Source organism: Anabrus simplex, chromosome 6, assembly GCF_040414725.1.
Source record: "Anabrus simplex isolate iqAnaSimp1 chromosome 6, ASM4041472v1, whole genome shotgun sequence".
Taxonomy (NCBI): Eukaryota; Metazoa; Arthropoda; class Insecta; order Orthoptera; family Tettigoniidae; genus Anabrus; species Anabrus simplex.
In genome coordinates, this window is record NC_090270.1 from 57,761,069 (window position 1) to 57,775,455 (window position 14,387).

Sequence of the window (14,387 nt, forward strand, 5' to 3'; positions counted from 1 at the left end):
ACGTCATTCCATGCCTTCTCTCCACTGACAGCTCGGAACATACCACTTATTACAAGTAATGAAAATCATAAACAAAAAAATATTTATAACTTGGTTGGTAATCTTGAATAGACTACATCAAGTATTATGTGCCAAGGTCAAACATTATGGAAATTGGCACAGTATTGGAATGCTTTCCATCATTTCGTACATAAATATTTGTATTTTTTCTATACTCATTTTCCACCATTTAATAATAATATTTTAAACTTTCATTAATATTTAGCATCGACCATGGCTTCAGGCCAACAATATTTTTATTTCTACTTATATGACGGCCTTTCTAAGTGAAGTTTGTTCAATGTAATCATTAGTGTAGTAGATTTTTAATCAATTTGATACATAGTTAACGATATGATTTGTCAGTTTCTTAATGTATTCAATTTCACAGCAGATTTTAGAAAAATTTTCAACCAGGTGCCTGATAGGATTTGAGGTTTTGATACGACTGATGATTCCGCATAGGAAAGGGCAAAACCTGTCTCAACTCTAATTTTGGTAATGTTTTAACTTAAACGTCAACATTTTGAATTGTATTGAATAGATGGAAGTGAAATAAATTTCTTACATTTATTATAACATACCACTTAGTTGAGCAACTCGTCTCCTTTCTCCCAAGTCTTCCCAGCCCAAACTTTGCAACCTTTTTGTAACGCTACTCTTTTGTCGGAAGTCACCCAGGACAAATCGAGCTGCTTTTCTTTGGATTTTTTCAAGTTCTTGAATCAAGTAATCCTGGTGAGGGTCCCATACACTGGAACCATACTCCAGTTGGGGTCTTACCAGAGACTTATATGCCCTCACCTTTACATCCTTACTGCAACCCCTAAATACCCTCATAACCATGTGCAGAGATCTGTATCCTTTATTTACAATCATATTTATGTGATTACCTCAATGAAGATCTTTCCTTATATTAAGACCTAGGTACTTACAATGATCCCTAAAGGGAACTTTAACCCATCAACGCAGTAATTAAAACTGAGAGGACTTTTCCTATTTGTGAAACTCATAACCTGACTTTTAACCCCGTTTATCAACATACCATTGCCTGCTGACCATCTCACAACATTATCGAGGTCATTTTGCAGTTGCTCACAGTCTTGTAACTTATTTATTACTCTGTACAGAATAACATCATCTGCAAAAAGCCTTATCTCTGATTCCACTTCTTACAGATATAATTGATATATATATATATACATATATATACATAGAGGTCCAAAAGTCCAGTGTTATCCTTAGCTGACTTTTTCACTAAATTCAGTTTCCTAGTAAGCTTCTTAAATCTGTCTTACTGCTGCAACCATTCCTAACTCTATTTCTTTCTAAATTGCATTCTTCTTAATCTCTTTGTTTTCCTGTTATAATATAATGGCTCCTTACCATTCCTTACCACTTTTTAAGGGCTCATACTGTACCTGTTTCCACACTCCTCAACAATTGCTTTACACCCATCCCATAGGCTGTTTACATTTTTAAAGCAATTTCTATTGTTCCCTATTTGTGTTTATCCTATTATGAGTTCCTTTGCATGCTCCCATCTCTATATCGGCGTTTGACTTGACTTAATCTCTCATTTAAACAGATGAAGACTCTATTGCTTTAAAAACTCATCATACTGGAGTGTATTAATTTATTTTCTAAATATTTAGTAGCCATTATAATATTAGAATGTACTGCACCACAGTGAGCTTTAGCTCAAGTGCCTTGCTAAAAAAACCAGTTTCATTTAGCTGTCTGAAATGTTTAAAAATAGTAAAATAGTTAAGCTTAAAATACAGTTTTAAATACCTTCCATCAACTAAGACACACAATACTACAGAAGATACATTCCTACACTGAATAGAGGCTGATATCAGTAATTGATTGTCTTTTGTCTTTAAAAAAAAGGGGAAAAATGTTATGTTGCAGTGCTAGTAGCATTTGTTTTCTTATTCATGTTTACTGCAGTTCCTCATTAAAATGTTAATCCCTGTATTAAATGTTGATGTGATGTTATGATTAATAACAGTGAGGCTCCCTGTTACTTCTGTAACAGCATGAATGTAGAAATACTTGAAGCTGCAGAAATGTCTTGACATCACAACACTTATACAAGAGCTGTTCAACATGTCTACTGAGCGAATTGTTAACTTAGATAGGAAGTCCTTCACTGTGAGTGTCTCTGAGGAAGAATTAAAAGATGTACCTATTATCAGGCGGTCTGAGTTACCCTTGGTATGGGCAAGACTCTCGTGTTTAGTGAGAATAATGGATCTTAAAGAACAAGATTATGCTGAAGCACTTGCAATATTTAAGGTAAGCCAGTGTAGAAATATTTCTTCACATTAGTTTCTGTTATTTAATACAGTGTATTCATTTAAATATAATATTTTAGAAATTGCAATTGCTCTATTCTACTGCTTGGTGTCTTGGGTTCAATTCCCCGCCTTGTCAGGGAACCTTCATTGGTTAACTCCGATGGCTTGAGGGCAGGGTATATGTGCTGTCTTCATCATTAGACTTCATTATAGGTAGAGCCCCATTCTCATAGCCCCAGGGACTCCATGGTTTGGCGACCACAAAGCCCTTAGCTGAGTCCTGATATTGCTTACACTTACTTGTGCCAGGCTCCTCACTTTCATCTCTCCTATCCGACCTCCCTTGGTCAACTCTGGTTCTTTTCCGAACCCGACGGTATTACAGCACTCGAGGCCTAGGGAGTCTTTCATTTTCATGCCGTTCGTGGCCCTTGTCTTCCTTTGGCAGATATCGTCATGTTTCAAAGTATAGGATCCCTTCCATTTTTCTCTCTGATTAGTGTTAAAACAATAGTCACCACCACCACCACCCCATTCTCACAGACACACAGACTGCTGATAAGACCTGCAACAGGCCTCCTCAGAGGCCACATGCCATTAAATTAATTTAGTGGTGTAATCATAAAATTTTAGCGTGCTGGCCCTTGGTCACAGGATTCCTGGCAGGGTGAGGAATTTTAACCAACATTGGTTAATTTCAATGACACGGGGGCTGAGTGTATGTGTCATCTTCATCATAATTTCATCCTCATCATGACGCACAGGTCACGTACGGGCGTCAAATCAAAAGTCCTGCACCTGGCATACCGAACATGTCCTCGGACACTCCCAGCACTAAAAGCAAGGCAAAGAAATATGAGTAAAAACTGAACCTTTGAAAATTATTGCAAGGGCTGAAGAAAGTCTAAGTACATCACAAGAACGTTGCAACTCCTACTTGGAAACAAACATCACGGGCTACACATAGTGAGGGCAGAATGATAAATAGCACAAGTAGCAGAATGCTGTGATTAAGAAAAAGAAAATAAGCAGTTGTTCATTCACCTCAGTAAGTCAATTGAACAAGCTGTTGCATACACAGGAAAGTCTGTTTCCACGATTAAAAGGATTAAAGCATTTTCTGCTCACTTTGGTGAATCTCCAGGCAGTCCTGGCAAAAAGAGGTAGGGCAGTCTAACTATTTTATCATCATCTAGGTATTCTGCCTTATGGCAGGTCTTGTCATGGGATGACTGATATTATTTTGCACAATAAGGAAAAAATCATGAGACATGACAAACAAACCCCATGGTGCAACAGCCCCAAAGGGCCATGGCCCACCAAGCGACCACTGCCCAGCCCGAAGGCCTACAGATTATAAGGTGTCCTTTGGTCAGCACGACATATCCTTTCAGCCATTATTCATGGCTTTCTAGACCGGGGCTGCTATCTCATCGTCAGATAGCTCCTCAGTTGTAATCATGTAGGCTGAGTGGACCTCAGATGCAGGTAAAAATCCCTGACCTGGCCAGGAATCGAACCTGGGGCCTCTGGGTCAGAGGCAGGCACGCTACCCCTACAGCGTGGGGCTGGCATATATAAGAGAGGTTTGGAAAATTCATATTGATCATACCATCAATTCAGTTCAGATTTCAGTTCCATTCAGTTGGCAGTTTATTGGAACTGTTGAAGCTCCCTCCCTGCCCCTCACTCCTGTAAAATGAAGTGTCAATAAAAGTTTTGTGGACTTTACTTATTCTGTGAATCTCTGTGTTGTTGTTGATGTGGTGACCAAGGGGGTCAACTGAGTTTGGCATTGTTTCACTTGTTCTAGACTCCTGATATCATAGTTTAGTTGAGTTATGTACTCACAAATTGCACATTTCTTGGGCAGTTGGTAGTGTGGTGCACTGTGTATGTATGAAGAGGAGTGTGTTCAAGCAAATGTGAACACCCAGTCCTGAAGTCAAAGAAATTAACCAAAAGCAGCTAAAATCCCTGACCTGGATGGGAATTGAACACAGGACCTTATAAACTCATGGCCTCAACACTGACTATTTAACTAAGGAGCCAGACTGTGATGTAGGTACTATGTATCATCTTCTTCCTTGCATGTCCAGTCCATCTTTCCCACAATAGTCACTCAGTCAGTCAGTGATACCAGAATTCTTCATATCATTGTCCACCTGAAAACAGAACAAGATGGAGAAATACAGACAGTCATGTTTGCTGATGATGTAGACATCTGGGGAGAAACAGAGGTAGAGGTACAAACTAGTCTGGATGAATGGGAGCCAAGTTCAAACAGTATCAGATGAAAGTTAGCACAACAAAAATTGTTCCTCTGAAAATGAATAGGAAAGATATTGGCTGCCACTTAAAGCTTGAATGTGTAAACTTTCAATGTGTACTGGTATTCAGATACCTAGGCAGCATGATTTCCAGCAGGGGTACTACAGATAAAGAAATTAGTAAACAGAGTGGCTCTACAAACTTGTTAAACATCTACTTTGGGATAACAAAGTTCCCATGAAAACCAAGATGACTCTGTACAAGTTATACATTGTGTCCATTCTCACATACAGTCTAGAAACATGTACACTGAAAGAGAGAGTTAACCCTCTACTGTGCAGTGTTGCCACCAGGCAACATATCATTTTTCACCTATGTAAATGGATACAGACAGAGGCAGTTTTATGGCACACCTTCAACTGTATAGTCAATCAAACGCATATACCAGTGATGCCCTTGTTGTTTTTTAAATAACAGATGACAAAACAGCCCTACAACCAAAGGTACTCCTTCCACCCCTCAAAGATATTACCAACCAACGGTCATGCAAGTATACTTGTGCCTTGCAATATGTACCCATGGCCAGAGGCAGTAATGTTCCATTATGTCAAACCACATCACATAATTTGTTAAGGTATTAACCCCAATTAAGAACTGTTGGTATATCTAAAACACTGAACGTAAGTTCAATTTTAAAGCTTGAACAGAGTCAAGTTAGTAAACTGTAGGTGTGTGAAATGAAGCTTCTACAAACTACCTACCAAAAAACGTGCAAGGACCATGGAAGGAACAATGAAATCAGAATGGAACTGGAAGTGGACTCTATAGGCGAGAAGCTAAGGACTTCAACACTAACAAGGAATGGACATGGAAAGCAAATGCTAGGCACAAGAACATGGATAGGAAGAAAGGTTGAAGGAAGGTGAGTGGGAAGACCTAGGAAGAGATGGCTACACTAGCTGAGAGAAGATGTGGAGAGAAGAGGCATTCTGGATAGATAATGATGGTGAAGACTTGTTCAATACCACCCTACCCAGCATGCTGGAGGGGTTTGATGATGATGATGATGATGATGATTGTTCACTCTATCCTTCCATCTCATTTTTGGTCGACCCCTAAGTCGGTGCCCTGACACTATTGTGTACGGATATCGTGCCACCATTCGGGGATCTCGCCTTTTTACGTGATCAAACCCTCTGAGGCAGGATTCTCTGAGATTTTTGTAGATATTGGTACCATGCTAAGGGTGCCCTGCATGTTCTCATTCCTGATCCTGTCATGTTTCATCAGAACAATCGACTAAAGGAACGTCCGTCTATTTGTTCTTACTTGGATTGAGATTTTTTCATTTAAGTTATGTGAAATGAAATGATGGACGGATTTGCCAAAGCTGCTTTTAGTAAACTCTTTTAATATATAGATACTCGTAAAAGAAACAACTTAACTAAAATAGAATGACATGTTTTATTCTTATCAGATTCTATGAAATCATACTCAAATATTCAGAGAAGTATAAATATTTATGTTTATTTCAATGAAGTTGTTTTCTATCTTCTTCTTCTTCTTCTTCTTCTTCTTCTTCTTCTTCTTCTTCTTCTTCTTCTTCTTCTTCTTCTTCTTCTTCTTCTTCTTCTTCTTCTCCTTCTTTTATGACCACATAGGATCACTTTAGTCAGTCCGTCGTTCAGGTCTCTTTGAAGGGATTGTTCGGGCTTTGCGGTCCTCCCAGTACTTCTTCAGACGCTCTGATCTTCGTGCCCCTTCCTCAGTTGAAAATGTGCGTGTTGTTGGTTTGTTTTGTGTAAGGGTAAAGCGAAGGTTTGTATTCTTGAGTTTTGTATTCAATTTTATCTTATTTGTGGTGTCTTCTGTTGTAAGGCCTATTTCCTTTAGATCCTCTCTTACTTCTCTGATCCATTTACATCCTGTTGTGGTGTATTTTTTGAGACGAGATTGTGTTGTATTAGTTGTTTCAGAAGTCTCGAGTCTTGCATCCTCATGTTATGTCCAAAGAATCCCAGTCTCCTCTTACGCATAGTATCTGCAATGAGTTCTAGCTCTTTGTACACGACTTTGTTAGGTATTAACCGCCACTGTCCATCTTTCTGGTATTTTTTGTTGATGCAGGTTCTTCTAATCCTCCTTTCAATTTTCTGAAGTCTGTCAGTCTTTGATTGTTTATTCAGGTAAAAGAGTGTTTCTGCTGCATATGTAGCTTCTGGTTTTATAACTGTGTTGTAGTGTTTTATTTTTGTATTTATTGATAGACATTTCTTTTTGTAGATATCCCATGTTAATTTTTGTGCTTTAGCTAATCTATTTGTTCTTACTTGGATTGAGATTTTTTCATTTAAGTTATGTGTTATTACTTCTCCAAGATATTTAAACTGAGTTACTATTTTGATTTTATTACCATTTATGGTGACTTCTTTTAGCTGTGTTGGTTTTTGGGGCATAATTTCTGTTTTTTCAAATGATATTTTGAGGCCAATTTTATTTGCAATGTTTCGAAGTTCTGATATCTGGGTTTTTGCTTCGTTTATGTCCACTGCCAGTAATGCTAGTAATACTAATAAACTATATGTTTTCTTTTTCAGGTAGTTAATAAATTTATTACTCAAAATTAGTTTTGGCAAACTGAAGAACCTAACAGTTATAAATTAGAATAAATTGTTATGAAATTATAAATTTCTTCCTGAAAATAGATAATATGAACAATATGTTGTTATCTGAAACATGTAAATCAATTTTCTGTCCACACAAGCTTTCATCCAATCAAGGATGATACGTGAAAGGATCTTCCAATACTCAGCACTGAAACCTGTGTAATGCCATACCAGTGGTCACAGAGAGATTGGTCTCCTCTCTTTGGAAGCTTAACCCTCTGTGGATCAGACAAAAGGAAAATACTAACAACATAGCTAGAAATAAGAATAAAAAATTAATAATCCTTGCTTGCCCACTTTTTTTGCTTTGTCATTGATGTAATCTCTCAGTGTGTAATTTCATTACAGAACATCTATTGATTATTACAGAGCTATTTCATTCGTGAAGAGGTCTTATGCAAGGCTTCTAATCTATCAGATGATGAAGAATCAGTGCAAAATTACTTGGACACAATAAAATACTGGATGAAAGACTCAACATCTCTAATTGCTGTTCTTGAAGGAACAAGAGAAATAGTTGGTGTCCTCATTGGCAGAGTGGTGAACAAACTGGATCATTCACGGACGTTCAGTAGAATGAGGGTAAGGTATCACTGTTCATATTGTTGTATACAAGAACAGGTATACAGGAACACCACTATATTTTATTGCTTCAGATAGTCTTAACAACATATATACATACATTCAAATAAAACTTTCCTCGAAGCAGTATGAAAATTATAAACAGTTAACGTTGCTTGAAGACTGAAGTTCCAAAAAATGTACACTTTATATACATATATACATGAATCTATCTTGATGCGAAAGTTCATTGAAAAGCTAGAGTTCTTGATAGTTGAAAACTATCTGCTCTATACCATCACAAGTGTAATCAGTAGCGAAAGCTTGCACTAATAGAATATTAGTTGTTTCTGTAACTTGTCAGGAACTGACATTGAAATGCATAATTAGTAGAATACTAATTGATGTGTTTGAGCCTAGGTGGAACTGAGGGAATACTCTCATCGGGCTCGACGTGGCTGCAGGAAACGGGAGCGTAGGCAGTAACCCGAGGTGAACCCTCAAACACTCAGAATCAGTCCACCTATTCGAGACACCTTTTTAAGAGGGATAGCCTCCGTGTTCGACATTCGGCGTAATCTGGTGCTGGGCACTGGCAAGTCCTCGCCTGTGGCTGGAAAGCAGCGCCTTTATATAGCTGGCTGATGTAACAGGCAAGCGCAGTGCAGACGTCTCGTAGAGTCGAGAACAATCCAGGCTGTTGTGTGCGCGGAGCAGGCGGCGCAGAGCGAGGAGCGCGAAGACACACGACACATATGTTGTCATTAGTGCTGTACTTGAAGCACTGTCCACGGAGATGGATCCAGGAGTCCCTAAAGGGAGGGGCTAACTTTAAAAAAAACATATCACAAAGCAAAAACAAGTAATTGGGACATTATACTTCTGTAATGATGAAATTTCTCAAGTTTACTTTAAGGAAATTGTTATGGTAAAGTATACATCAGGGCCAAGAAACTTCTCTCTGTTGAGGCTCTCATGACTGTCAGGGTGGCAAATATTTTGTAGTAATAGTCTATTATTGGGAAAGAAGTCTTCGTTACAAAGAGCTAATAATGCACATTTTGGCCTTCTTTCTGGATGAGACGTTGTCCAATTATCTCTCCATAGTGATATTTCTGCTCTTAATTCAGTACTTGCTGTTGTGCAATCTGCTTCAAACATCTTTTCTGCTTTAATAATTTTGTCTACTGAAAACTTAGAAAAATTACTGGGAATAACCCTGTCTAATGAGGTCACTTAGTTAACATTATCATAAAGTCTTATTAAGGGGTCAACAAAAGGCAAGAATAGCCTACTACCTTCCTGAAGTTTCCTCAACATCCTTAGCTGACACATTCGTTCTTTGACTTTGCCTGCCACAAATATGTGGGAGATGGATTTCTTCACCCATTGAAGCAGCCATGTCACTTGCTGAAATAAAAATGCCATTACACTTTTCATCGGTATTTATGTCATTATATGCAACCTTCCTATTATGGTCCCAATGTAAGACAATGCAGATGATAAATATTGTTTAGGATCTTACAAGAACTTGCTTAGTTCCACAATGTGGGCCAAAGAATGAACAACTGTCTCCAAATTAATGATAAATTCACTTCTTCTCAAAGCTACTCCCAAGTCAACAACTTTATTTAACATCTCACTATCTGGAGCTTCTTCTATTTGTTCAAGAAGCCTTACAACATTTAATAGTAGTTCCTGAAATAAAATGAAGCTAGCATGTCTTTCTACCCAATGAGTGGGACAAAATGCTTTTCATTTTTTTTTTTTTTTTTTTTTTTACTCACTGATGATATCAGGTTCACTAATAACACTATTTGAGGAGCAGACATCCTTTTTGCGGAAGCAGAGACAAACAGTGTTTCTGATGAGATAAGCCCTAACGTATTCATAATTTGCCTAATATCACAGCTTTTTGTAATGCACAAGCTCAGTTGTTGACAGAAGCAGTGTGTGTAAAATGCCAGAGGTTGTTCATTTACATTCAGTGCTTCGGTTCCAATTAATTTACCTGACATAATTGATCTGACATCAAACCATTGAGCCAAAAAGTCTTCAAAGTTTCATCAAACTTTTAAATGTAGAAGAGGAGGGGGGGACCCTAAAGCCCCCCTTAGCCCCTCCCTGGATCTGCCTCTAATTGTCCACACAAAAGCAGTGGGACATGCATTAGAATAGAATAGAATAGAATAGAATAGAATAGAATAGAATAGAATAGAATAGAATAGAATAGAATAATATTGACAAAGTTGGTCACACAGAAAAATGATTGAATCTTATTTTGAATTACAAGTACAACCATGGCCATTTAAAACATTACCGTTTTTTTAGCCTTGTCTACAAGTATTTGCTATTTTCTCCTGTCCCAAACTTGTTCTTCTTCTGTGCTGGCATCCTGAAGATTCTGTATGACTTGATCACTCCAGTGGTCTCTGTCTGCCCAAACGCATCTTCCCACCTGATTGGCCAATGAAGTCTTACTGAGTTCGATAGCTGCAGTCACTTAAGTGCAGCTAGTATCCAGTATTCGGGAGACAGTGGGTTTGAACGCCACTGTCAACAGCCCTGAAGATGGTTTTCTGTGGTTTCCCCATTTTCACACCAGGCAAAAGCTGGGCTGTACCTTAATTAAGGCCATGGCTGCTTCCTTCCCTGTCCTAGCCCTTTCCTGTCCCATCATCGCCATAAGACCTATCTGTGTCGGTGCAACGTAAAGCAAAATTGTAAAAAATAAATAAATTTGAAGGCTTGATGTAGTAGGCCATCATGTTGTAGAATATATGGGCAAAAATGTGATACTTATTTGTTGGTTACACTCAATAGAAGGAAAACTATTACAACATAAAGTTGCCCAATACATACTCCAATATGAGGCAGATTTTTTTTTCAACCTCTGATGGGCTATTAAAGAAAGGACACATTGACATAACAATAATGATTTTATAACTAAATGTTAGTAGTTTCATACTTATTTTTCCACATAATCGCCAAAATGATTTAGGCATTTGCTGTATCATGATACCAACTTTTCGTTGTCCTCTGCAAAGAGTCTGCCACCAGTAAGGTAATGTGCATTTGGACAGCCTCCTTCTCCATAAAGTCCACCAACAAGTCACCTTCTTCTTTACAACAAACCGACACAGATAGGTCTTACGGTGATGATGGGATAGGAAAGAGCTAGGAGTGGGAAAGATGCAAATGTGGCCTTAATTAAGGTACAGCCCCGGCATTTGCCTGGTGTGAAAATTTATTTATTTATATCATGTCAGAAGCAGTTACATAAAGACTAGCAAGATACCCATACTTTGCTACAGCTTTAAAATGAAAGTTATTATTGAAAGTTTTACATTTTGGGGAGTCCACTGTCAGCTGAGCCTGTAAAATACATCCTCAATTCATATGTCAAATGGTTCTGGGGGAATTATTATTTATTTTATAATCTACCACTCACTTGAACCTCATATGGAAGAATTTGAATGTTTTAAGCCATATCTGATTTAACATCTAGGATGTAAAAGTGACCAAACTGTGAAATTTTGATTTTGTACATCGAACAGTAATGGAGGAATTAATACTTGTTTAAGGGGTGAATGTTTTGAAATATTTATTAACATCTAGAATATAGAAGACCACCCTTCATTAAAAAAAGAGATATGTTCATGCCTGAAATGGTTTCGGAAGAATGGTATTGTGTTTTTGAGAGTCAACTACCAACTAAACCTCTTAGGGGAGAAATGTTTTGGAATTATATGGTATTTTACATCTAGGACATAAAAGAAGACCCTTCTCGTAAAATTACAGCTTTATACGCCAAATGATTTTGGAGGGATGAATAATTTAGTTTATGGAGCTAACCTCATTTGACACTTTAACGGTGGAATGTTTAAAAATATTTCCTATTTCACATCTAAGATTTAAAATATATACCGTTATTTGGAATTTTGTCTTTGTACATAAACCGTTTTGGAGGAAGGAATGAATATATTTGTTTTCAGATCTTAACCCCCATTTAACTCTCTGAAGGGTTAAATTTGTTTCAAACCTTCTGTTATTTAACACATAGGATATCATTTGACAGTTTAACTTCATAATTCAAACGGTCTCATATAAACGTATATTTCTATCATCATTCCTCATCCACCAGTCAAGGCCCTTTAGTGGTGTATTGTTTTAAGTCCACTTCTTATTTGTATCCTCATAAAAATAATTAAACTCCTTTTACACCCCCTAAAGTTGATTCCCCCCCTCCCCTTCCCCAATATTAAAACACATTACAATATTATGGCAATGCAAGACGTTGTCGTCGTCTTCTTCATCATCTTCTTCCTCTTGCTTCTTGTTTTTCTTCTTCCTCTCCTTCTCTTTCTCATCGATATACTTCAATGATGACATCCTGGTTGTGGAGCTACTGTTGTAGATCCTCCAGAGCTAGCAGAACGTAGCTGCACTTCGTTGCTGGCAGCTGCTTGTGTTTCAACATCATTGGAGCTGTAAAACTGTTGTTGTTGTCTTATCTGTTGAGCCCAGCCGTTCTTAGGCCTTTCTCTTCTTCATCCCTTAAATAGCGGGAAGTCAAGGGCTTGTTTGGCTACATAGCTTCCGGTCTTGTTCATTCACTTTCTCTAAATAGCCTATGTCACCCGCTCAGGCTGACGACTGTTTCCTTCACATGTAACTTCCCTGCGATGCACTAATTTTAGAAGTGTTCTTTCTTTGAAACTCCTGTGGCAATTCAAGTAACTAAAAGGTATCTGAAGAGATCTCATGACTATTATTATATCAATGTTTTAAAGGAGCATAACAAAACATAATATTGTTCTTCGTACAAAGGAGTAAATATATAATGTTGATATATCATGAACAAACAATAATAGGTGTACATTGGAGAAGTAATTACAATGCTACTCCTTTTAGTAAATAAATAAATGAAATATATATAAAAACTAAATTTATGACCTTAAACAACAAAATATATAATGCCAGTTTTTAAGTTATTTACATGTTTACATGGATAACAACAAGGCCATTCACCTCTCTGGATTTAGGTTACACCATTTATCTCGTGCTAAGAGCGCTGAACAGCTGAAAACTCTCTCACTTGGGGCACTTATAGCTCTTTTGTTAAAACAAAAAAGATAATAAAACCCCATGGTGCAACAGCCCCAAAGGGCCACAGTCTACCAAGTGACCACTGCTCAGCCTGAAGGCCAGCCCGCCTGGTGGCCATGATCGTTAAAACATCAAGTCTATATGGTCTGACACCATGGTTAGTCGGTTCGAGTTCTGTTGGTTGAAAAATGTTCACCATCAGAATGTTGGCTGATAGGGTAGGAGAGGTGGTGGTATACAATTTCTAATCACTAGATTGTGTGCCAAAAGCCTGGATTCAATTTCAAACCTCTCCTCAGTGTTCATATAGAGTGAGGGCATATGACGCTGCAGATGGTGATTCGTCCATTGGATAGGGATGTTAAGCTTTATCATCATCATCCCACATCCAGCTGCGCAGGTCTCCCATGGGCATCAAAGAGAAAGGCTGCACCAGGCGAGTCAAATATGTCCTCGGAAACTGCCGGCATGAAGAGCCGTATGATAAGTGAGTAGCCTGAAGGACTGCTGCTTACGAAGTGTCATGTGGTTGGTACAAGGGATCTTCTCGGCTGTTATTCTTGGTTTTCTAGCCTGTGGCCACCATCTCACCATCAGATGGCTCCTCAAATGTGACCACATAGGCTGAATGGACCTCAGGTAAAAATCCCTGATCTGGCTAGGAATCGAACCTGGATCTTCTGGGTAAGAGGCAGGCATGCTACCCCTATACCGAGGGGCCATCATAGCACTTTTGCTATGATTGCCAAATGTGGAAAATGACTCTGCTGTTTCTCCACCACTAAAGTAAATTATCATCATCAACCTGCAGATCTACATTTACACATACAGTATTATGTTCTCCAAGATCTGGTAGATCCCTTGTCCAGTCCTTAAATCGCCTTTTTTTTCCTCCTTGGCACTGTAGTTGCTTCCTACAATGCAGTTACTGACACTGAAAATAATTATTAATATGCAACATAAGAGATCATAGAAAATGAAGTGGAATTAAATGTTTGTAAAGAGAACATTAATCTTCTCAGAGACAGACTGAATGAAACATTAGGCCTACCTTTTGCGCATGTTTCAAGTACAGTTGTATGGAGCTGTTGCCATTTGTCTTCAGGCAACTTCTTCAAGCAACAATAACTGGGCATTAAAAATGTGGCAACCTTATGCAGAATATGAACTTAAACTTCTGATTCAGAAACATGTTATTTTATTTTTCAGAAGCTCCATTATATGTACAAGAATTATTGTATATTTTTTTATTTATGTATGTATTTGTAATATTGTTTATATTTTATTTATATTCTACAAAGTAAATGCAACAGCATATTAATTATCCAAACATATTAATAGTGAATGTAAATTTAATTTTACCGGGTGAGTTGGCTGTGTGTTTAGGGTCGCGCAGCTGTGAGCTTGCATCCGGGGGATAGTGGGTTCGAACCCGTTG

The 14,387-nt window shown here is 38.0% G+C and overlaps 1 protein-coding gene across 1 annotated transcript in view; it reads left to right on the forward strand.

The window, feature by feature from the left end:
- The first annotated feature begins 2,151 nt into the window (after window positions 1-2,151).
- The window catches only part of LOC136875859 (arylalkylamine N-acetyltransferase-like 2), a 66,994-nt gene continuing 54,758 nt past the window's right edge, over window positions 2,152-14,387 (forward strand). The window contains exons 1-2 of the mRNA XM_067149479.2: window positions 2,152-2,340; window positions 7,649-7,861. Of these exons, the coding sequence (XP_067005580.2) occupies window positions 2,152-2,340; window positions 7,649-7,861 (402 nt within the window). The remainder of the gene's footprint in view (window positions 2,341-7,648; window positions 7,862-14,387) is intronic.